The 24473-nt window shown below is 41.5% G+C and overlaps 1 protein-coding gene across 10 annotated transcripts in view; it reads right to left on the bottom strand.

Moving 5' to 3' along the window:
* The window catches only part of FAT3 (FAT atypical cadherin 3), a 419173-nt gene that overhangs the window by 44012 nt on the left and 350688 nt on the right, over positions 1–24473 (bottom strand). For all 10 annotated transcript variants that reach the window (XM_065036403.1, XM_065036610.1, XM_065036770.1 and 7 more), the window contains 7 exons: positions 24050–24246; positions 22876–23029; positions 20206–20439; positions 6450–6839; positions 3742–3956; positions 2916–3053; positions 149–292 (listed from right to left, as the gene is read on the bottom strand). In XM_065036403.1, the coding sequence (XP_064892475.1) occupies positions 149–292; positions 2916–3053; positions 3742–3956; positions 6450–6839; positions 20206–20439; positions 22876–23029; positions 24050–24246 (1472 nt within the window). The remainder of the gene's footprint in view (positions 1–148; positions 293–2915; positions 3054–3741; positions 3957–6449; positions 6840–20205; positions 20440–22875; positions 23030–24049; positions 24247–24473) is intronic.

The following is a 24473-nucleotide window of genomic DNA, read 5'->3' as shown; positions in this document are numbered from 1 at the left end:
GTTAAGAAGGATGTGTTTATATTTTCCTTTAAATAAGATCACTTGATAAATCTTTGGCAGATAGATCATCAAAGGCTACTTAACTGAAACCAAATACTTTTGTATTTTAAAAAGCCAGAGGAGTTTTGGATGTGCAGGATAAACTTACTTGAATTACAGCTGTATAGTTAGCTGGAGTAAATATAGGGCCATTATCATTCACATCGGAAATGTCCACGTTGACCGTCACAGATGAAGACAAAGGAGGGGTGCCGCTGTCTCTTGCCTGGATAACTAATGAATAACCAGATATCTGCAGAAAGGTGAAAACATTGAATCATTGTGAAAGCAGTCCTAAATTTTAACTTGTGTTCTTTACATCCAGTGCATCACCTACCATATTCTAAAGAAAGCTGTCTGGCCTCATTACCTTCCCTACCCTCAGTATAACATTACCCTGTTTATTGCCACACTGTGTCCCAACTTCTGTTTTATAAGGCTATCAGTAAACATAACAGCTTTGCTGTATTAAAACAACTGTATCAGATGGTGCATTCCTGAAACAAAGGGGCAGACAAAAAATAAACAGTAGATAATATCCAAACTCAGTTATCGCTACTGTAACTAACATTTTCATCTCTCCTGGGTGTCAGCTGGGATATGTGACCAGTTTCTATGTAACTTATGGTTGGTTTCCAGGATATTATATAAATTACTTATCAGAGCTAACCTCAGTTTGACACACAGTGTTTCTAACACCGTGATGAAGAACCAAGAAAATGATCACAGACAGTTGGCTTAAACACACTGGAAAACATTTGGGACTACTAGGGACAACACAGTCTCCGTAGCAGCAGGATATTATTCACCATCTAATATAAGGGTTTTTTTGAATGTACTTGTTTGTAACAGCCACAAACTACTCCGCACAGTGTGGGCAGTTTGGTGCATCACTCGTGGGCCCTCTATGTACATATGTGCCTGTGCCTAAGGTGTGAGCATATGTGACAATCTGCAAAAGCTCCGTCTATGCACAGCTTATGGATGACAGTTTGATTTTATGAACTGCATCCTTATGGCGGCCTCCTTACGTCTTACAACCGATTTTTACTGTATATCTCTTGACATTCCCCAGCGTCTGCTGCTGACACGTCTGCCCACAAATCCTTCTAAGGGAATAAGCAAAGGGCAAAACGTGTACCAGATGAAACACCACGCTCCAGCCGCTCGGTGCAGGGCTGGAAAGGGGGAAAAACACAGAATGAAGTAACGTTAAAGGTGCTTTTTTGGGGTGGGAGGAAATCCAAAGCCATCTGAAAAATACCAGCCATTCGGGTAAGGGGGAGGGGTATAGGCTAAATGTATTAAACAAGGGAGATCTGATAAGGGAAGATAATGGAAGCATTTTTTTGGGGAGTGTAGGAAGGGAAAGACTGCGGTTTCATGGGGGCATAGTAACAAGTGAGGGAAGAAGAACCCTGAACTATGGGAAGTCAAGGAATTGAGCAGAATATATTTTTTCCCCTTTTAACCCATAATTTCTACAAAAAGATATAATCAAGACTGATAGTTTGGTGGGATCTTTCTCAAATTTTGCGTGTGTTTGCTTTCACTTCAATGCATCCCAGAAAGGTAGATGGCAAAAAGTCATGGTTTCTATACGATTACAGCTCTGGTTTCCTCAAACCACTGAATCCTGGGAGTCAGCACCGCCTCTGGGGATCTACAGCAGATGAGGCCTCATGTATCATTGTTCCTGAAAGGGTCAGAAACACCTGTGTCTAGGAAATGTGCCAGGGAAGCAAAGAAAAAGACAATATCACAGCTTATTTTAACGGAGGGGAACTTTGGAAAATGCAGACCTAACAGAGCTGGCAGTAAACGTGCACACAGTGGTGTGGGTGAATGTGTGTGTCTGAATGCAGATGTACATGAGTACACTTAAGAAACTAAATGAAATCATATTAAGAAACTAAGCCTTTGCCATTTAAGATAAATAATTTACAGAAAATTTGTAACATGCAAAGCCATTGTTACTTCCTTGGCCTCAGCAGTCTGCAGTAAACTCATTCTGCCACCAAACACTGACAATTTAATCCTGCCTTTGTGATCGTACAGAAAGGATATTTGCCACTGTTTTAAGCAGTAGCCCTGATTCCCATGGAGAGCTTTTCCAGCTGAGCCCACATTCTGGGGATAGCAATCAGCTTTCCCAGTCTAGTGAATGCATTGCTCGGAAGCAGAAGGCACTGATTTCTTCATGTGTTGCACGACTTTTGAAGCCACATAGCACTCTCCTGCCCTGCTTGTAGCACCGGCAACTATGTTTGTTTGTTTTTCAAAAAGCTGCTAATTGCTAGATATGGCAAAATGGTGATAAATCACCCTGGATGAATAATCTAGTGGGCAAACAAAACAGCAAAATCTGTTTAATGAAGCACTCCTTCACTTTTGGTACAGCCTGGCCACTTCATGACATCACCTCCCCAGTGACATGTTTTGCAGAGCGCTAATTAATGGCTGAGGTCTCAGCTCGGTGCTTGGTGCCACAGTTTGGAGGATGTTGCAATCGCTCAGTTGCACACACCGCTGCACGGGTGTGCTTGCACACTCGGGAGAGAGGAGGCAGCTCATTAACACAGCAACAGCTGCTGGTGGCACCGCAGGAGGAATCCAGGGTTGCTTTTTCCCCAACCTGGCCTCAGCTGCTGTGTTGGTGCAGGATGGGAACAGAGCAGAGAAGCTGGCTTGCAGAAAAGATCAGGGAGAGGGGTGGGGTGGGAAGAAATGGAACAAAATTAGAAAGACCTGTTGAAGCATCTTAGGTTGATCATTGAAGAGTATAAAAGAAGCTTCTTCAAAATGAACTGGCAGCAGAGTTGAGATCAATAAACATCTGTAAGTCATCGTAAGTTAAGAAGTCCCACAGGTCTTACCCTTTCTCGATCCAATTTCTTTTTAACCTTCACGAGTCCCAAACCAGGATCAACTGAAAATTCATTGTCTTGATCCCCGTTCACTATGGAAAAGTGAATCTGCCCATTGGGAGGACTGTCCAGATCTTCTGCTATCAACTTTTTGAAGAGAAGAGTGAAAATGAGCAAAACAAATATTAAGTCATCTGTATGCTGCACTAATTGCTCAACACTCTGAAAAGTGAGAATTCATATTCCATCAGACTAGTAGCATCTGAACTGCACACCTCTACAGTGTCAAGCCAAGCACCAAGCCAATCAGTTTTGCTAAGATGCTTCCCTTGGACCTTTTTGAAATTGTAGCCCTAAAATATACAAAATATTTTAATCTTAATATTCCATATAACACTTCCTTTCTGCATCCACAAGATCCAAGATGCGAGTATTGTGAGGTGTGGGTATGGCACATTGCATTCCCAACTCAACAGACAAAAATACTACGTGGTAGAAACATTTTGTATTTAACTGAAAATTTGAATTCTTCCTTCCAGAAAAAAACCTACTTGTTTCTAGCTGACTCATGAAATGTAATGCCTTAAACATGTCGTTGTTCCTTGGCAGCATATCGGGATTGAAAAGAAGCAGTCGGTGCTACTGCTACTTTCTTTTTTGGGAAAAACTGGCAGCAGCCTGGAAAGCAGCAGCAGACAAACAATACTGGATAGAAAACAGTTTGGGTAATTCAGATGCAGTAGTTATCATTATTAACCAGTGCAGCAGTATTTTATTAAAGGTCCTGTAGCACAGGGCTTCATCCCACCTAAGTGCTGCCCGCGGCCTCGCTCACCATTATCACCGAGTCACCGACAGCGGCATCCTCGCTGATGACTGCGCTGTAGACCGCCTGGCTGAATTTCGGTGCGTTGTCATTAACATCTGTCACGTTTACGTTCACGGTCGTAACGGCGCTCAGGGCTGGAGTTCCTCCATCTTTCGCTTCCACTACTAAGTAGAAATCCTTACACGATTCATAATCCAAAGCTTCAAAAATGGAAATCGCTCCTTTGAAGCAAGGGAGGGAATGTCAACAGCCAGCGAAAAATAAATAATGCTATGGACTAAGGGATTTGACTGTAGTAAACAGTACAGCATGCTATTTATCACCATGGCACACATACAAAAGATGTTGTTCTAACTGTAACGCTGCTCAGTGCAATAAAAAAATTTGGTCAGGTTTCTACTGCTGTCGTTTGATTAAAGAATGACGCCAATTGCACTTGGATTGACTCTGCAGAAAGGACCTTCACAAGGCATGAAGCAATAAATGGTTTATTGTGAAAATGACTTTTATTATACCAGCATTGTAGCTGGAGAAGTGGGGGCCATATCCACCCATTTGCCTGGCTCATGCCCAGAGACTGTGGGAGAACTGGATGCTGACTGTGGAAATCAGCCCTGACAAGTCAACAGAAATTCAGTCCCATGTAATTAACTTCTCATGAATTAAATACAAATGAATGAGATGTGAATACCTTTGAGAAATCAGTTGTCTATAATTTATGTGAATAAACAGGGGCTTCTCCTCTCAACTAGGTGTATAAATTTTGGGTTTCCTCACCACAGGATCAAGACTAACGTGACTCAATACGTGCCCCCAGGTCCCCTCTAGGAAAGAAATGCTTTTTATGCAAGCCCTCCACTTGTTTCCCATGTACCTGTAACAACAAGAAGGGAGGACTTGATGCCTTGAAGGAGATAATACTGGGCATGGTAGGAAAGACTTAAAAGCAAATCCTTAAACCTGGCAAGCCAAATCTTTTCCAAGATGGACACATCAGAAGCAGGGATGTATGGAGCTTAAAGGTCATTTAATCCAACTGCTGCCCAACACAGGGGAGCTAAACCTAAACATTCTTGAAGGTAACAATCTCTCATGTTCTTATAAATCTCCAGCAACATCAGTTTCCTAACCTTCACAGGTAATGTATTTGAGTACTTAATAATCATTACAGTTAGGAATTTCTTCCTGTCATTTAACTGAAACAACCCACATGCAGTTTAAGACCATTCACAATTTCTTTTCTCACGGAGAACAGTTTATTCCCCTCCTCTTTGTATGTACTTTTTACAAGCTTGAATACTAACAGCATGTCTTCTCTTTTCTAGCTTAAATAGCCTCAATTCCTCCAGTCTTACCTGGTAAGCCACATTTTATAGACCTCAGATCATTCTTCTTAATCTCGTCTGGGCTCTCTCCAAATGACTCCTACCTTTCAGCATGACTTGCTGGAAGCAGGAGCCCTGAAGAGAAGCTTCCAAGTGGGCAGCACAGCGTTCCCACTGATAAATGGTGTGAAGGGCGTTATTTTTCAAGCCCTGATCAGGCATGCTACATCAGCACCCGGCTGTCTGGAAACTGAGCTCCTGCCTCTAAACTGATAATAATGGAGCTGTCACACATTAATGAATAATAAATAGTTCTGTTTTTTACTTGTGTGATTAAGCTTCATTACGGGTTTTTATTGATTTATCTCCTTGGCTTCGTTGTCAAATGTGAAGTTAAGTATCGCTGTCTACACGTATTTATGTTTAAATTTTGTTAGTACTAATCAACATTATGAAGATAACAGACAACACACCATTATGTTAAGTCCTTTACATGTAAGGCAGTGGCCTCTGCAGAGTGGAAAGAGATTTTTGCACACAGTAATATAAATGACACAATGCATCATTTTGAGATTTTCCAGGTTACTGGTTATTACAGCTGCAGTCAAACAAGTGTTAACTTCAGCTTTCAAAATCAAGACTGTTTTGCTCTGGAGTTCTGGTGGCAGATTTGTACTGGTCACCCTGAATGTTATGAGAATAAAGGGATCCACTACAGCAAGTGCAGAAGAATCACTGCTTACTGTTGATGGATTAAAACCTCAATAAGGGTAAAGAATATACACCATTAAGGAAATTAAAAAAAAATAAGCCATTTGCACCAAATACTGCAGCTTTTCCTAGTATTCCTTAAAAAGAAGCAGCAGTATGTTTTTAAAATTTATGATGTATAACCAAAAAAACCCCACCCAAAATGGTGGCTGGAGTCAACTGCCAAACACAAAACAACCTAAGTGAAGTTGCATACAGTTGTATAAACAGCAATCACATGTTGGGACTGCCAGCTCTTTGTTCCTGACAGCACTGTCTGATGCTTGCTAAGGTCCAGACAGCTGAGGCTGTACCCAGCTGGTAAGCAGGTAACCACTGGAAGTGTTCATAACTGTAAGGGTTGCACAGTTTGGCTAATGGGTTTTCACGTTTGCATTGACTTCAACAGACATACTACTAGAGAAAAGCATTCTCCACTCGAGCCGGGGCAGCTGAGTGTGACCGTAACTTACAGCACTCTCCAACCTAAAATTGTTTCTTAACTCTGCAGCTAATTCTACATTGACAAGCTCCGAGTTTCTGTTCTTGGAAATTTTTTGGTCCAAGAGGCTTCCCCAGAACATTCACGTCTTTCTGGTGCTTTCATTTTGCATTACAAAGAAAAGACATTTTACAAACCTGTTTTTGAGTTAATCCTGAACTTCCCTTTCTCATTCCCCGATCTGATGAGATAGGCAATCTCAGCATTAGTACCAATGTCTTGGCTTGTAGCAAAAACAGAAAGGACCTCAGTGCCAGGTGAGGTGTCTTCAGGTACTGTAACAAGATAATCTCTTCTTTCAAACACAGGGGGGTTGTCATTAATGTCCAGCACTGTAATGGTAACGGTGGCAAACGAGGACAAGGTCAGCACAATGCTCTGATCTGAGGCCTTTACACTGATGTTATAGGAAGACTGAAGCTCTCTGTCAAGTGGATGCTCCAAAATAATGATTCCTGATGACCGGTCAACTGAGAAGTAACCATCTGCAGAGTCTGCCAGGGTATAGGTAACTTTTCTGTTCACACCTGAAATAGAAGCAAATGTGAAAATGATAAAGAGAAATAAAGAAAACAAAAATGTCTTCCCATGTAATAGAAACCCTAAGCAGAATCTTCTGCCACACCAATCATTTCCAATGGGAGTGGAGTACATGGAGGTAGGAGTGCCTGTGGGTACAATATTGCTGAAAGTTTGGGAGATCAACGTGCTCTTCTCACATGTCAGGTCCCTGTGGATAAGTTAAGTTGCTTCCCTCATCATGATACTTTTTTAAAAGATCACTTTGCAGAACTGCTGTGTAATGAAAGCAGAATCCAGATATGGTCCTTGCCCAGAAAAGCTTACAATTGAATTAGATGAGACAGGCAGAATGCTGAAATTGGAAATGTCTCCGAGCACATCTTGAAGGAATAGAAATGTACATAAGGGAAAAATAAACCCATAAAAATACATCAGGTGGCACAGAATGTACTTTCTACCACTGCTGCCTTGATTCCACCGTTGAGCAGCAAAATATTACCATAAGACAATACCTGTTAGACAAAAGCAGCATCAAAGTACTCCTGCCAGCATATGGACATTTTATAAAGGAAAGTCCCCCCCTGCCCAATTTGAGAGCAAAAATTGAGTTGTATGAAAGACATCTTATGTTTTTCAAATCCTGCCTGTATTTCCCAACACAAACCAGCTATCCACATGGCTGCTGAATATGCAGATCTATGCTAAGGTTGTTGTCAGTAATAAGGCCTGAGGGGAAGGCACGGACTTAGTTGCTTGCTGCACTACAGTGGGATAGCAGTTTCAAATCTAATTAAAAGTGAACACGGATACAACTTAATTCAACTCCCTTAATGCTGGTTGATTTTGTGATTTAGTCCTGGGTGCTTCACTAAGAGATTACAACTAAAACACAAAGATCCACTAAAATGGAGAGTCTCTGGTTTTAACACCTCTCGCTAGAGCATTTGCTGCCCTTTTTGTTGCAGAACAGATTTACAAGCCTGACATTAATCAGAAGAACAAGAGCTACCAATCCCTTCTAGGCATATTTTGTTAATTTAAAATTTGTGACAGTATTGTTCTGCTTTCCAGCAGCAAAGCATTGTAGAAATGTCTGATCAAAAGCAGCGCAAATCACAGTTGTTTCCTGCTTGACGTAGCAGGAGTAGAGCATCCACACAAGGGGGAGCTGGGAGACTCTTTCTTCAATCACAGGCACATAAAAGCTAGAGCAACTACAAAGTCCCAGACCCTGCTTGGAGAGCATTACGAATTACTATTTGGCCTCTTCAGGGAATAAAGTTTTTATGCAGCGCGTGAGACAACAGAGCATATTTCATATGTTCAAATGTCTTTAAAATAAGGAAAAGTTTAAATGGCAATATTGCAATGAACCAGGTGGGGTTTTTTGTTTGTTTGTTTGATTTTTTTTTATTTTTTATTTTTTTTTAATCACAGCAGAATCTCTCTATTCAGCGTGGCATCTCAAATGTGAGCCATAGAGAGAAGCCCTTCTTCAGCAAAACACATGAGGCAGCTGAGGAGGTGACTTCTGTCCTACAGACAAGGAACTGATCTCAGCCCATGAACTATTTGCAGACTTTCATGTGTTGAAATGTCTCGACCCTGAATATCCTACAGCCTGCTGAAGACAATGCTCACTTCTTCACTTAGCCTCTTTATACAAATGCTCTGTCAGCTGACAAGCAACCAAACTGACAAAAGTGGAAAGGGGGTAAAACCCTTTGGGAAGTGGAAGGTTTTGAAAGTATGAATGGCTGGAGGGTATGTCTGCATTTCCAGCAGAGGAGGTTCTCCTGCTACACATCCTCCCTGAACTTCCACTTACAAAAAGGGACAAACTTGACCAGAATAGTTAATAAGCTAGTAATTAGAGTTGATCCCTGGGGATGGTGGAAAAGGGGATTTTGCCTGATTCAGACCACGTAGTTGAACACCCAACATACACACAAGTTTCAACTGTAAAGCCATTTAGTATTCTCAGCTCTCTTGATGTCTGCAAGTTCCTACACAGAATTAAAAACTTGTCTGAAAAAGGGACCTTACAGCCCACTTTCCACACATCTGTGTCCGTGGCTGCAGGAGAGCCTTAGTCTAGTCTGGGTTTTTATCTGTCACAAAGAGCCTGTTTGATACTCATGACAGCACACCTGGGTACAACACAGAAGCTTCAGGTACCACGCTCTTTAAAAGCATAAATAGCTAGAAAGGGGATGGCCTACCACCTATAACTTATGTCTTGAAACACTCCCAAATTTCACCAAGAATGTCTTGCAAGGGGAGTAGGAAGAGACAGAATGTGGTGCATGTGACATCTCACTAGGGTGAGTTTACATACAAGAAGTGGTAACTGGTGACTGCAATTGGATTGATATATGAACAGAGCACTTTCCTTGTATTCAACTTTGAAGGGTGACTCCCATTAATGAACAAAATACAAAAAATGTTTTTTTGATAAGTGAATACTAGCGATCCTACAAAGGAGACAGCTCAGATACAGGTTATGGTGTTCTGGCTGCTAACCCTAATATAAGGGATTTTTAGGCAGAAATTAAGAGAGTTACTTCTTGAAGGCAAGTGTGGGGTTTTTCCTTCCAAGAAAACAAGAGAGAAACTCAGAAGATCCAGGCATGTGAGTAATCTTGTGCCAGTCTGATCTGATGATGAAACAGTCTTATTTTGTCCATGGGACCTGGAGAAAAGGGTCTTACAAGTGAAAGTATCATTTTATGCAAGGAGAGACATGATCAGAGCAGAGTACCTGAGCTGGGACAATCACAGATAGCAACCCTTGGTGGCTTTCAGCCCAAATGCAGAGCCAGAACAGAAGGAGAAATAGATCTTAGTTGCCTGCTGACCTTCTCCTGCAGCATTTTGTGGGCATGGAGTTCAATGCTTGCTTCTTGGGAGGAAAATTAGTTCAATAAGAAGCTGTGGCAGAAACAGCACTTTGAAGGAAGTGTTGTGTTACATCAATAGCTGTTTCCACTCAGCGTCTTGACCCTGGAAACAAAATGGGCATGAAGCAAAGAAAAAGTAGGAAGTTATTCCTAGTGAAATCCATAATCTTTTAGTCCAGGAGCAACCATCTGCTGGGAGAAAAGCGTCCACCAGTGTGTGTCAATAATGGCATCCCTGCTGCAGAGGCAGGTTCTGCTGGGACTGTAAAGGAGATGTTTTCTGTGGAAAGGAAACAACTGCTCCAACACCATGGTTCCTATACTGGTAAAGAAAGCAATCCTCCCACACTGCTTGCCCACAGCTGTTAGGGGATTAATGTTTGCAAACTGCTTTGTGTTTGTTCACTTACTCAAACTTCTGAGATTTATAAGGTGCCAATCACAAACATAAGCTATTTGAACATGGAAAGCTTTGCAGGAATTACTACTACTATAAGAGGATTGCAGTACATTTTTTAAGTAAAGGAATAAGCAAGCACATTTTCTATTTAGACTTGTATTAGCATATGATAGAATACTGCCCTTTGCAAAATCTCTGGTGTGAAGAGCTTGTACAACATACAGCTGTCTAGTACCTCAAATGCCATCCTTCAAACAGGGTTTTTTTCTTGTTTTCTGCTGTACTAAAACAAAGGGGCATGTACTGAATGTCACATAATGACATCTTCTGTGCCATTACTACTTTAAATAGCATCAGTGAAATAAAATAACTTCTCTTTATAATTCAGGAGTACCAAATTTGTCCTTGTTTAACTCACAGAATCAGAGAATCATTTAGGTTGGAAAAGATCTTTTAAGATAATTGAGTCCAACTGGTAACCTAACACTGCCAAGTCCACCTCTAAACCATGTCCCTAAGTGCAACATCTACAAGTCTTTAAATACTCCAGGGATGGTGACTCCACCACTTCCCTGGGCAGCCTGTTCCAATGCCTGACAACCCTTTTGGGGAAAACCTATTTCCTAATATCCAATATAAACCTCCCCTGGTGCAACTTGAGGCCATTTCTTCTTGTCCTATCACTTGCTACTTGGGAGAAGAGACCAACCCCCTCCATGCTACAACCTCCTTTCAGGTAGTTGCAGACAGTGATAAGGTCTCCCCTCAGCCTCCTTTTCTCCAGGCTGAACAGCCCCAGTTCCCTCAGCTGCTCCTCATCAGACTTGTGCTCCAGACCCCTCATCAACTTCATTGCCCTTCTCTGAACTCAGTCCAGCACCTCAGTGTCTTTCTTTTAGTGAGGGGCCCAAAACGGAACACAGTATTCAAAGTGCAGCTCCACTGAAAATGATGGAGTTACAACATGGTTTGATCCAGGGCAACACCAACTAAAAGGCTGAGTATTAACAGAACCAGTGCAATCCCCATATGACAGTGAGTTTCTGCAGTGGGCATTACCTGCTGACTGCATCAAACTAACTAAAGTTGACATGTGTTAAAGGACATATATAGTGTGTTTTTCCTTTCTGTTTTCATATGTCACCCTGAAACCATTAGCTAATGTGTTTACCCAAGTATAGCTAGCCCACTCATTCTTGTTTATCTCTGGAAAATGATGCTTAACATTGTCATCTGCTCATTTTAATCTAGAAAACCTATGAACAGAAAAATAATGGCCAACATTAAAAATAAACAAACAAGAAGTACAACAGAAAGCTGTCCAGAAACAGAGTTGTAAAACAAGCTATTTATCAATTTACTAGTGATCTGCAAGCACAATATCCGATTATTTGGCTTCCTGTTGTCTCTGTCTTCCATGGTGTGACTATTAACACCAGTGTGTACCTATGGCCTTTCCTGATTACCCAAACATTAACCACAACACAAACTACTGGAAGTCCACAACTTCATTAACAACTAACAAGACAGAAGATGAATACTAAACCATATTTCATAATATTCTACTCCATCATTTTGAGATGAAAGAGGAAAATCTTGCCAGAAGTACCTTGCTGAACTGTAGAAGAATATATAGCCCCATAGGGAAAGATATTTCAAGTGATTTTTTACAACTTAAGTAGAAAAGCTGGCCAAGTTCAATCCATAACACTGCTACCGAGACAGGCTTTCACTGCCTTGTCCCTTTTATGTGGGGAAATGACAGTCTTAGCCCCAAAAGCCTCTGCTCACACCAGTACTCCAGCAGGGTCATGGTACCATGGGATGGAAGCAGGGCCACAGAGGACAGGGATGAAGATACCAACCCCTTTCTGAAGGGAAATACTGGACGGAAATGGCAAGCATCAGCTTGTAGTGGTGTGACACTTTCCATGGGTGCTAAAAGCCCTGCTTGCCATTGGTGGGAAAATGAGATGTAGATGCTTGGCTCACCCTTGCTCTCTGTTCTAGCAGAGATTTACATACAATACTGGCTTACATGACATGAACACCTGTTTCAGTCAGTGCCCTGAGTGATTAATTTCCTTGTACTGATCAGGAATAAGCTTGATTGTTCTTCTGAAGTGAGACAGGTGATTTTGGATAAACCTGATTTAGGGTTACACATGGCATCTGACAACATTGGGCAACATAGCCTGAAGCAATGGAATACACATGCAGATATATATATATAAAAATATGCAGGTATGTATGTATGCATTTATATATACAGACGCACGTATATACATATTATGTTTCAGTGATCCAATTTAAATACAGGCCTTATTCAGTCAACATAATCCAACAGGTATAATTCTCCTTGTCTAGTTCTTTGCTTCCATGTTGTTAACAATGTCTTGGAAATCTCAAACATATAGAAATTAATAGAAATGACAGAGTATAGAGATAGCAGGAATCTCACGAGGTCATCTAATTTATCCCTGCACAAAGAAGGGATGGATGCAATTTATCCCCAAACACAGGCCTATCCTTTGATTGTGACCTTGCACAACCTCCTTGGATAACACGCTCCAATTCCTCACTTTTCGTACAACTAAAACCCTTGTCCTGACTTTTTGCTGAGATTGAATTAAAATAACAAAAGACAAGTGGAGAAAAAAGAACAAAGGTTGATTTCCTTCCTCAGAGCTACTTGTCTGATATCTGAAGACTGTTATACTTTATCATCTCAGTTCTCTTTTCCCTGGCACCCCCACTCAACTGTTTTAATATTTCCTGGTAGCACATGTTTTCCAGACCTGTGATCTTCCTCATAAATCTCCAGGTAACCCACATCTTTCTGGAAGTGCTGCACCCAAAGCTCGACACAGCCTTTCAGGTCAGGATAAGCCAACACAAAGTAAACAGAAAGAATCACCTCTGTTTTCCATCATTGCTCTTGTTTACCCATCTCATTAAAGTATTTGCCTTTTCACACCAGTATGAAAGTGTAAATATACATTCAGCCTGTGATTCACTACCGTACAGCTGCTTCCTCTGCACTTCTGCTGCCCAGTCAGCCGTTATTACCCAGACAATACTGCTGCACCTGGTTATTCTTATCCAAACACACACTTTCACATTTATCTTGATGACTTGCATTGTATTTTTCCATACCACTTTTCCAACTGTTAAATCGCACAACTGGGGCTTTGACACTATCCCAGGTACTTGCAGCACCATTCTGCTTTCTAACATCTAGTAACACAGACCTTATGCCTGCTTATCCAAACAGAAATGAAAAGAAGAGCAGTGCTGCACCCAGTACTTTTCTTAACTTATTCCTCAAGTTTAACGGTCATTACAAACTCGTCTGATAACAGTTTCGCATAGACTACGTTTCTCTAGCTTGGTTGTAAAAATATGCAGTACAAGGTCAAGAACTTCACTAAATGTAAGCCATACCTCCCATATATGGCCTCTTCACACGTTACAGAAGGAAATGAGATTGGTTTGATGACTTCTGCTTGCTGAACACAGACTAGCTCTTAGTCATCTTTATACATATATATATACTCATTATTTTAACGCAAGTTGGGTGACTCAGTTCCCCTGACTACCTATCTGCTGCTTTAAAAATGTGGCCCTCTGAAAGATTGAGCAACGGGGTCATACAGACTGACTACTTACGGCATTAGGTCTCCCGGGTGCCTAGGCATGGGAAGCAAAATAAGCAATAGGAAGTAAGGTTTGTTTAGGCAGAAACATAAACTTTCCACCATATCCCCAAACACCTTGTTTGTTTGCCTCCAAACACTAGGTAAGTCTAAATTCCATAGAGCCTGACTATTATTTTTTATTTGGCAATTTTTCAGGGGCCCAATGTGCTGTATCTCTGCATTTCTAGAAGTGCTTCTGCCTTTATTAATGAGGCAAATGCCAACTTTCTCCTGAACAACTCCCTGGGTGAACTTGGATCTGTAAATGTCCTCAGTCCTGACCATCCCACTGAGGGATGTAGGGCATTGCCTTCCCACTCTTCTTATGAACAGAAGTCTATTGGTAAGGACAGCTTTCCAGGAAGAAATATGAGGTTATATTGCCACAGACTATTACTTTTCATTGAATAAGCCCTGGAGAGCAGTGCTCAGAACCCAAACACTCACTAGGCTACAGAGCAATGCTCTCTCATGGTGTTTTTTTTTTCTTCTGGCTGATTCCCGAATTCTTTTTCAAAACAGCTTCAGTGACAGTGGAAAAGACCCCTCTTCAACTCTAAGCCCTTACTTATGCAATGCTGATTCGAATAGCTGCAGAAAAAGGAATTAATAATTCAGGTCTTCCACATCCTGCATTAGTGCACTAACCCCTGGATGATTTTAAAAGTCAGTGAGATAAGACATGGGTAAAGATATAGGAAGCTCCATGTATGTTTTAAAGAGAACGACCCATCTTCTGGAATGTATCTTGCAATATTTATTTTACAAAAACTCAGACAATATCAAGAATTGTCATATGGCTAGTGCTGGCATAATTTCCAAAGTTATTTACCTGTTAGTTGTTGGATTTTAGTAAATCTTATTTATTATTATTATTACTATTATTATTATTATTATTATTAACGTTTCAATCCTCGTTTTCTACTTTTTCAGACCCTTAACGCCTCAAAGTTTTCTAGATCCATTTTAAGGGACCTGCCCAACATAAACAAACATGCAAAGTAGACGTTTGCTGCATATTGGCTTTGCCAACAAATGCCGAATTCAATATCTCCTTCATTTCTGTTCTTTGGTTACTTGTCACTACACATGATTCAGAGAAAGGCTCTTTAATCAAGTTGTGACTGCCTTGCACTTCTCTCTGACACTTCTGCCATCTCACCTGGCAGCACTGAGCCCTGCCCTATGCCCGGCTGCGTGTGCAACAGGCTCGGTTGCCCTAATTCTTTCAAGAGCAAAGCCCACCATTGATAGGGTTGAAGTCTGTACTCATCACTTCCATGCAGGTTCTTGAAGCCGGTGAGCAATGAAAAACCTACTGGCGTGGTTTTTTCTGTGCTGGTCCCAGCAGCACTTTGGTGTCACTTTCTACAAACAAGGGATAAACCCCGGAGAAATACCTATGTTCCTCAGCTGTCATTTCTGATGGATATTTCTTTTTCATGGTCTTGATGGTTTCTTCATTGTTCTCATTGACACAAGGAAAGGGCAGGAAGTAAAAGAAGATACAGTATAATTGCTTCACCACCTTCCTGGAGGTAGGTACACTCCAGACTGGACTGAATGAAACCTAAAGGTGAAGTTATATTACCATTCTTCCCTAGAAAAGACATTTCTTACTTCCTGTGCACTTGCCTTATTATTACATGTGGTAATGGGTAAAGGTTTTGTGGGCTGAGTCCCTTCTGCTGCAGCTCTCCCACTTTGAAGAGTTGAATAATTAGTCCCCACACCAAGAACAAGACTGATTGGAGACTTGATTGATTTAAACTCTCCACAGTAAACACAAATGCACTAATTGGATGACTACAGAATCCTTATCATAAATCTTAGTCCGAATAATACTTAGCTCGATACAACTCTTTAAAAAACAGAACCAAATTCAACCACGATTGACCTGTATAACCTGGCTTTATAAACTTATCTACAGGAGAGCCTCAAGTCTTATCCTGGCTCCCTGAATTAGGCTTTTAACACCCATTTTTCCCCTCACAGCCAAATCTGTAACTCTTGGAATTCTGTGCACAGAAGTGAGAAAATAGCTTTGAAAGAAGTAGCATTCTGCTCATTATTTTTTTAGGGTGCATTACTTGATGCTTTTAAATCTGCAATCAGATATGGGATTTCTGTAGTTTTGGTTACTTGCCACTACACATGATTCAGAGAAAGGCTCTTTAATCAAGTTGTGACTGCCTTGCACTTCTCTCTGACACTTCTGCCATCTCACCTGGCAGCACTGAGCCCTGAACCCAAAACTACACTTTCTACAAAATCTCATCTGTCCTTAATCTGCCTTCTCTTAATTATGTCCAGTTTGGGAAGAACTGGGAGTCAGAGAGGGCATTGGTGTGGGCTTGCTGTCTGTCTGCACTGCTCTACCAGGTCATGGTGAGGTTGTTATGCTTTTGTCTGTACCCACAATGTAGGTCTCTGGTTACTCCCAGAGGGTCCCTGGGGTGCCCATGCTGCACAGCATTTAGGGAATATCTCCAGAACTCCATCCTTGGAGATATCCAAAAGCCATCTGGACACAGCCCTAGGCAACCTGCTGTAGGTGGCCCTGGTTGTGTAGGGGCCTTCCAACCTCAACCACCGTGTGACAGCGTGAACTCTGTAGCATGACACCTCTGTATCCACAAGGCCAGGACACACATTTCTACCAAGGCAGTCCAAAGTGCTTCACCACTGACCCATCACCATGTATAGCCCTGTGGTCCTCACCTTCAGCCCACAGCGAGGGCCCTTCCTGGCTCGTTTGCTATTTGTACATGCCACAGAAAGGGGACAGGGGAACACACGGTCATCCCTGCTGGGAAGCAGGTCATGAACTGTGACAAATACAAGGCAAGGACAAAATGACATCAAAGAATAGGGCAGCTGGCAAAGGAAGACTGCCCGGCTGGGAAAGTGAGTGGGTGCAGGCCTTTGCTTTTTGAGGTGTGACTGCACTTCAAGGAATAATCATATTGGTCTGAATTGTGTCTCTGAGAAACTCCTAGATTTGGCTGGCCACACCATAACCTGGGCACCAGACGGCTCCTTCCAGGCTCCTCCTGTGCAATGTACTCGTATGGGCCCTGGGACTGGAGAAGGGGCACAGGGGTGAGGGACAGCTCAGGACAGAGAGCAGGGACATCTGTACACTGCAGGAACTCTTTGCAACCAAATAAAGGCCACTCCTGACAATTTTTTGTCTGCCTACATGCCTGTGTTTTCCGGCACATTGGGTGCATGCAACACAAGTGCTGGGACCAAGACAACCTTGTCCATCTATACTGGTCAGTTGTGCGGGGAATGGGGGAGGATCTGCATGACAGGGTACCAGCCATGGCTTTCTCCACAGGAGACTGCAGAGGCTGCAAGGCAGCAATGGCAAGCAGGACAGGCCTGGCAGACAAGGTTGTTCCCACTTTGAGCAAAAATTAGAACCCTGTATTCATCACAAAAGAAAATCAATAGGTCAGTGAAATCACTAAAGTCACCACAAATGTGGATGGTGTGGAACTTCTGATGCCCCAATGGTGATGAAGAGGACTGCAGAAGGACAGATGACACACTGCTCATATTTAGTACAGTGAGTGCTTCTGCCTTGACTATACTACAGCATCAATCATCATGGAAACAGGCCTGAGTGTGTAGGTCATTCACAACACAAAGCAGCTGCAAGTGAGGCAAGATTTACCCATCACTTAAAGCGCTGCCGGGCTTGGACCATGTTCTCATTCATTCCTGCATTCTGCAAGCAAGTCTGCAACACTGTTTAATGCAGAAAACATGAGCAGCACTGGAAATGAGTATGTACCAGCAGATCAGGTCTGGGCTTCAGGTTGACTTTGAAGTTCATCAATTTTTTAATGTCATGCTTGCCACAAAGTCCCATGTAGGTTTTCTCAGTGTTGCTGATCCAGCATGATGTGAATTCCTTTGAAAAGGGCTGATACAGTAATTGTCTGGTGGGTTTGCTCAGATAATTACACCTCAGCATTCAATCTAACTCTTCTTGTACCTTAATTTGAACAGAATTGAGCAATTTTCACTTTGGTTTGAAGACAGCAAGAGGCTGAAAATCCACTGCTCCCTGTGAACTTCTCTAAAAAACTGTAAAGCCATCATTTCTCTTTCATTTCTTGGTTTGCATATTTCCAAACCTAATGGTCGTGAGTTAGTAGGAAATACTGTCTTGTAGAATTTCCAGTGGAAACAGGATGGGAGAAAGAATTGCTTTATTTTAAAGTTACTAATATGTCTTAACAAAGGGATATCTGTATTATTCTCTCTCTTTCAAGTGACCATTTAATTTAAGATACTCATCTACCTGGGGAGTTTATGTAAAATGAACATGCATGCTACAAGACGGTTAAAGCCATTTTCTTCTGTTGAATACTGTGAAGAAGAATCACATCTCTCCTTCAGCGTGTCCAGCTGGTAAAGGCAGTTTCTAAGCATGCATCCAAATTACAAATATATTACACAACAATTCACGTTCCAGTCCTGAAATTTCCTAGGACATTAGGAGTTCAGGAAATTCAAGACATATCAAAGGTACAAGGCGGATATGACACTATTTTCGTGCTAGTTGGAAATTGTCCTAATTATCCAACATGGTCTGACCACAGTATTTTCAGTTTTACCTTAAATTATGTTTAGTTGCAGACCACAAATTGACTTCTCTCAAGTTTTATCTCAATGGGTTCAACATGGATACTCCTATCCTTACAGTACACAGCTCTTCAAAGCCCAAAGCAGAAGAACAAGCAAATTCTAAGACTGACTGTAAGTTTTTTTCCTGAATGTTAAAAATTGACTCATATGATGATTACTGGTACCACTGAAGTTTTCAGGATAATGTTCTACAAAACCTTATTGGAATATCATAGCCCATCAGGAATATCAATAATACATTTTTCTCTGTGATGGGAACATTACATTACCTGAACTCATTCATTATGCAGAAATAGGGAATTGGTGATTTTAGTATGGTCTAATAGAACAGTAATTAATATAAAATCCAGCTTTAGAGACCAGAGTCACTTTCATAAGATACAATGTCTTGTTTGATTTTCAGGATTAATCATTAAGGAAGTACATAGCCCCTTCTCATGCACCCTCCCTTTGATTTATCTAGTTTCAGAAGGAAGATGTAGCAATTAGCTCATGGGTTGTTGTTTTAATTTTATTTTTATTTTGTTGTTATTTTTCATTGCTAACCATCTTATTATGTAAAGGTGCTAGCAAGAACTTTTATTGACAACTTTTTATTCTAACTCTGTCTCCTCTCTATCCTTGAATGTCATCTCCCCTATGAGAAAAGTGGTAATTAAGACAACAGTGAAAAACAACAACACTGCATCTTCAGAATTTTCAGTAGTTCACTACCAGTAATTGGCTTTTCACTGCAGGACAGTATCACAATTTTAATTGTGCTTTTTTTCAACCAAGGCATATAATGTAGCTCTTCAGATATACATTAATGAATGCTTGCCGCTTCTTTACTGATTCCTGTATATTTACATTATCAGCCTTAGTAACAACTGAGACTTCCAGTATGCACTGTACTTCAGAAGATGAAATATTTTTTCATTCAATGAAAAGTATGCTTTGTATGTGAAGCTACTCAGGCCATGGCTTTTAAAAACATCTACAAAACCACAGGAAGAAAGAATAAATTATGAGACTTATGTATTCCAACTGAAATGAATGAGCTAAAAAGAATCTGATATTTGGTAGGTTTTACCACTGTGTTACGTAAAAAAACCCCTTTAAATATTTATAACTGGGCCCAGATTTCAAGGCTATGATCCTCATGTAATAAAGTATTACACTTTAAAAGAATGCACAGTTAAATAACCAGAACAATTATAATGTACATTCAGTGTACAACAATAGTTTTATGCTAAGGTAACCAGCTGGAACAAATGGGAGCTGTAGCAGTATAAAATTCTAGAAAAGCTGTGATCAAACAGGTATAGGTCTCTATGGCATGTAACTATATTATTAATATTTGCATAAATAGAGGTATGAGTATTCAAAATCATGGCTCAAGAAAAGAGGTGAGACCACTGGAGAAAGAAAGCTGGAATGTACCCCCAAAACTATCATTTACCCCTAAACACAGCTACTGCTGATCAAGACAATAAAAGATTACATGGTTTTGTGGCTCCTGCAATGCTTTTCTGTTTGTAACACCATTATGTCAAGTTCAGCCACAGGCATTTTGGTGTAGAGAAACAGAAGAGAGAAAAACAGGGAGGGTGCAGAAGCAAAAGGAGGAAAGAATGAGGAAAGGGAGCAACAGAAAAATTAAATGGTATTGCAATTCCACCAACGCACAGAGTTTCCCTGAACATTAATTATTGTTTGAAGCATTACTCACCAACATCAGGATCTGTGGCTTGGACTCTTGTTAACAAAGCTTTAGTGGCTGTATTCTCATAGACACACGCGGTGTAGTGATCAGATGAGAACACTGGTGGATTATCATTAACATCTTCTAAAATAAGATGGATTTCTGACTGGCAAAACCTGCCACCACCATCTGTGGCTCGAGCAACCAAGTTGTACACAGGGATTTTCTCTCGGTCGAGAGGGGCCAAGGATTTCAGCTCACCTGAAATTGATCAGAAGTATCAGCTACCATTACCGCTGTAGCAACATCAGTAATGCTAGACAGTCTATCTCAAAACCATGTATTTCACAGAAATAAGAAGGAGAAAAAACAAAAAATATCAGCCTTGCTCGTTCCAATGAATGGATTAAAAATCACAGCAGTGCCACTTCTCACTCATCTTTATCCAATAAAGTGAGCTGACACCATGAGGGTGGGGAGGGCAAGCCACTCACAGTGGCCTTCAACAGCCCACAACTTCACCCTTATGAACACCACCTTGTTTTTCCAAGTCTGCTTTTCTGTTGCTTTCAAGATTTACCAATAATGATAGTAGCCATAATGCTACCATTCAAAAATAGCATCAACATCCCTCTCTTTTCTCCCCACAAAGCAATTTACAGGCAGCTCTGAATTCTTGTAGTGTAGATACCTCTGGCATCTAGTTTGAAACAAACTTTTTATTTTCATACAGAGATGGGTAGCACAATAATATTTACAGCAATAAAAAACCAGCTTATTCAAACTGTGAGCGCTTCACCCATGATCCATCTTCCACTGCACAGATGAACAACTGCCTAACATTGACACATAAGCAAACAGTCACTACTAGTCAGAAGACAAGTTTTGAGATAGTTTTGTAAAGGGTATAACTTGCAGTTAAATACAAAAATTATTACTGAAGAGGGCAATACTTCCCCTTCCACACACTGCATCGATTTGCACACTCCAAATGCCTCTTATTTCATCAGCAATGCTACGGCAATAGCGGGCACTGTCTCCTGCCAGTCAACTGGAGGAGGCATTGCGCAGGGAAGGACTTTGTAGTCTATCCTTAGGGAAACCAAATTCCTAAGAATAACACAGGGGCGGGATTTTTACTATTGGGAAAATTATTTTACTTAGCTTTACTTTCAATAACCATAAAATCTAGATCTTAGCAGAGATCAATATTTTTCCAGACCAACTGCCAAACGTACAAGACCTTTGTAGCATTTCACTGTGCCCACAAATTAATTACCGATATTCTTTCTCTCCCAAAATCTGTGCATAAAAGGAATGCATTTTTACAGGGTCTAAATACTGATGTATCTAGAGTAAGATGGAAGAAGAGAAGTCTGAAGATGAAGGATGACCACGTTGGCATCTTCCTCTCTCCAGGACAGGCACATGAAGGACAGGGAGGTGATTTGAGACAGTCAACTTCACCAAGTGCAAGTCCTGCCTGACCAACACAGTGGCCTTCTATGATGGAGTGTCTACATCAGTGCACAAGGGAAGAGATGTAGATATCATCTGTCTGGAACTCTGCAAGGCCTCTGACACAGTCCCATACAACTTCCTTCTCTCTAAATTGCAGAAATATTAATTTGATGGGTGGACTGTTCAGTGTATGAGGAACTGGCTAGATGGTCACAACCAGAGAGTAGTGGTCAATGGCTCAAAGTCTGGATGGAACCAGTGATGAGTGTGGTGTCCCTCAGAGGTCCATATTGGAACCAGTACTGTTTAATACAATCAGTGGCATAGACAGTGGGATCAAGTGAACCTTCAGTAAGTTTGTGGACAACACCACCCTGAGTGGTGCAGTCTACACACCTGAAGGACGGGATGCTATCCAGAGGGACGCGGACAAGCTCTAGAAGTGGGCTCCTGTGAACCTCATGAGGTTCAACAAGGCCAAGTGCAAGGTCCTGCACCTGGGTCAGGGCAACCCCTGGTATCAATACAGGCTGGGGGATGAAGGAATTGAGAGCAGCCCTGCCAAGAAGGACTTGCTGTTCAGCTTGGAGAAGAGAAAGCTCTAGGGATACCTTACTGTGGCCTTTCAGTACTTAAAAGGAAGTATATATATATATATATGTATATATATGTATATCAGAAAGATGCGGACAAACATTTTTGCAGGGCCTGTTGCAATAGGACAACGGGTAATGGTTTTAAACTAAAAGAGGGGAGATTTAGACTAGATATAAGGATGAAATTTTTTATACTGGCCCAGATTGCCCAGAGGGGTGGTAGATGCCCCATCCCTGAAGACATCCCAGGCCAGGCTGGACAGGGCTCTGAGCAACCTGATCTGGGTGAAGATGTCCCTGCTCATGGCAGGGGGTTGGACTAGATGAGTTTTGAAGGTCCCTTCCAACCCAAACTATTTTATGATTTTAGGATTCTGTGACACATCTGTCACCTAACTTGAGGACTCTCAGGGAAACAAAGTGATCAGTATCCACTACTCTGATTATAACAATCAAACTGGCCAACAAACACGTCCCTCCTTCTGCCCCCTACCACCACCAGTTCAGAAGTAGTCATCCATGCCTGCCGTAACTGCAACAGCTGGCTGACAACCAAATGTAACCTAACTCTAGTTAAGGAATCTAGCACCCACTGGTGTCGAGGGAATAAGAAAGCTATTCAGAAATATTGTCATCTTACCGTTTTCAGGATCTAAGAAAAATTTATTGTTCCCAGCACCAAAGAGAGAATAGCGAATTTCACCATTGGACCCAATGTCAGCATCTTTAGCACTGATTTTAAGAATGACTTTGTTTGATGGAATGTCTTCAGGAAACAGGGCTGTGTATGCAACCTAGAGACAAAAACAGAAATGTAAGTTACAGCGTATCAGTATTTTACACACAACCTTTTTTTTTAAACTCTCTGTAGTGTGTCTTTCGACATAGGAAACTATTTTCCTTCAGCTAGCACATTCCTAGAAATTCAAATCACTGTTATGTTTTAAGGTGTCACAAAAACAATGCCCAATTATGACTCTTAATAGGTCTCGTCTTAGGTGTTAAATGCGCTCTCATTTTCTGTCTTCTGTTAGTCTCATCAACATCCATGAAATGGAAACTTTGATGAGCGTGCTAACGAGGACAACTGTTTTTATTACCTCATCCAGCAGTGTTTGAGGGAGATACAGACTGCGATTCCCCAGGGTGATGCTTGGAATGACAGTGGTCTATCAGTGATAATGTAATTATGGGAATTATGTGAGTATATACATACAGACACGTATATAAAAGATTCTGTGCACGAGTACCATTAAGGAACTCTGGGTTTTATTTTGTCATTTCTTTCACTCAGACCTTTCTATTGCAGTAATATCAGTTCCCCACATTAGCTATCCAGCTAGTGCTGTGAAAGCCGCAGTCAGGCCACACCGAATGCATGCCTGACAACAAGAGAGCAAGCTGCTTTCTTCTGCCTTTTCCAGAGGGTCTCTTATCTGCCAGGTTCAGGAAAACTGGAGTTAAACTACATTGAAGGCATTTCTACATTGGTTCGTGAAGGGAAAGCACATTTTTTTCTGCAGGGGAGGATTGCCTGTCCAGTGCTACCCGACAATGCTTCATAGTTTCTAAAGACAACTACAGCCACCGTGGACAAGACTCCTTTGCTACCTTTACTAGACCACTATCCTTCCATCTTGGTTTCACAGGACTGTTTTCTTCTGCTCCTCTCACAGATCACTCCAGATTCTTTAACTAAGACCTTGAAGATGAAAATGAGCATCACCTGTGAAACCTGTAAATAGCAGGGACACCCACAGGGAAACCATCACTTTCAACAAAACAGTCAAGTGCTGTTGGTGTTGCTAACTCACCTGTTCACAAACTGGGTTATTATCATTAACATCGGTGACGGTCACTTCCACAGCAGCTTGGGTTACAAAGAGGCCATCTGTGGCAGTGATGTTCAGATAATAAAGGTCTTGCTCTTCCCGATCTAGAGGCCTTTTAACATAAACCTTCCACTCATTCTGCACCAGTCCCAGAGCGAACTTGCCTTTGGGATTCCCTCCTGCAACGAGACAAGCAACACGCCGCGGGCTGGGGCATCCCTTCAGAGCTCCCATCACGGTTAAACACACGGACACATCGCAGAGGACCCAAACCAAGCAGCCGTCATTTGTTTTACTGTGATCAGAGCTTTCAAACACTCAGACTCAGGAATCTGTAACAAGATTACGCTCCCTGTGTTTATTGTCCCCCGAATGCCTTGTGTGAACCTGAACCAATAACTGCCAC

This window comes from Columba livia, chromosome 1 (assembly GCF_036013475.1).
Source record: "Columba livia isolate bColLiv1 breed racing homer chromosome 1, bColLiv1.pat.W.v2, whole genome shotgun sequence".
Taxonomy (NCBI): Eukaryota; Metazoa; Chordata; class Aves; order Columbiformes; family Columbidae; genus Columba; species Columba livia.
Note: the sequence above shows the minus strand (reverse complement) of the source record. Positions and strands in the feature narration are given on the sequence as shown.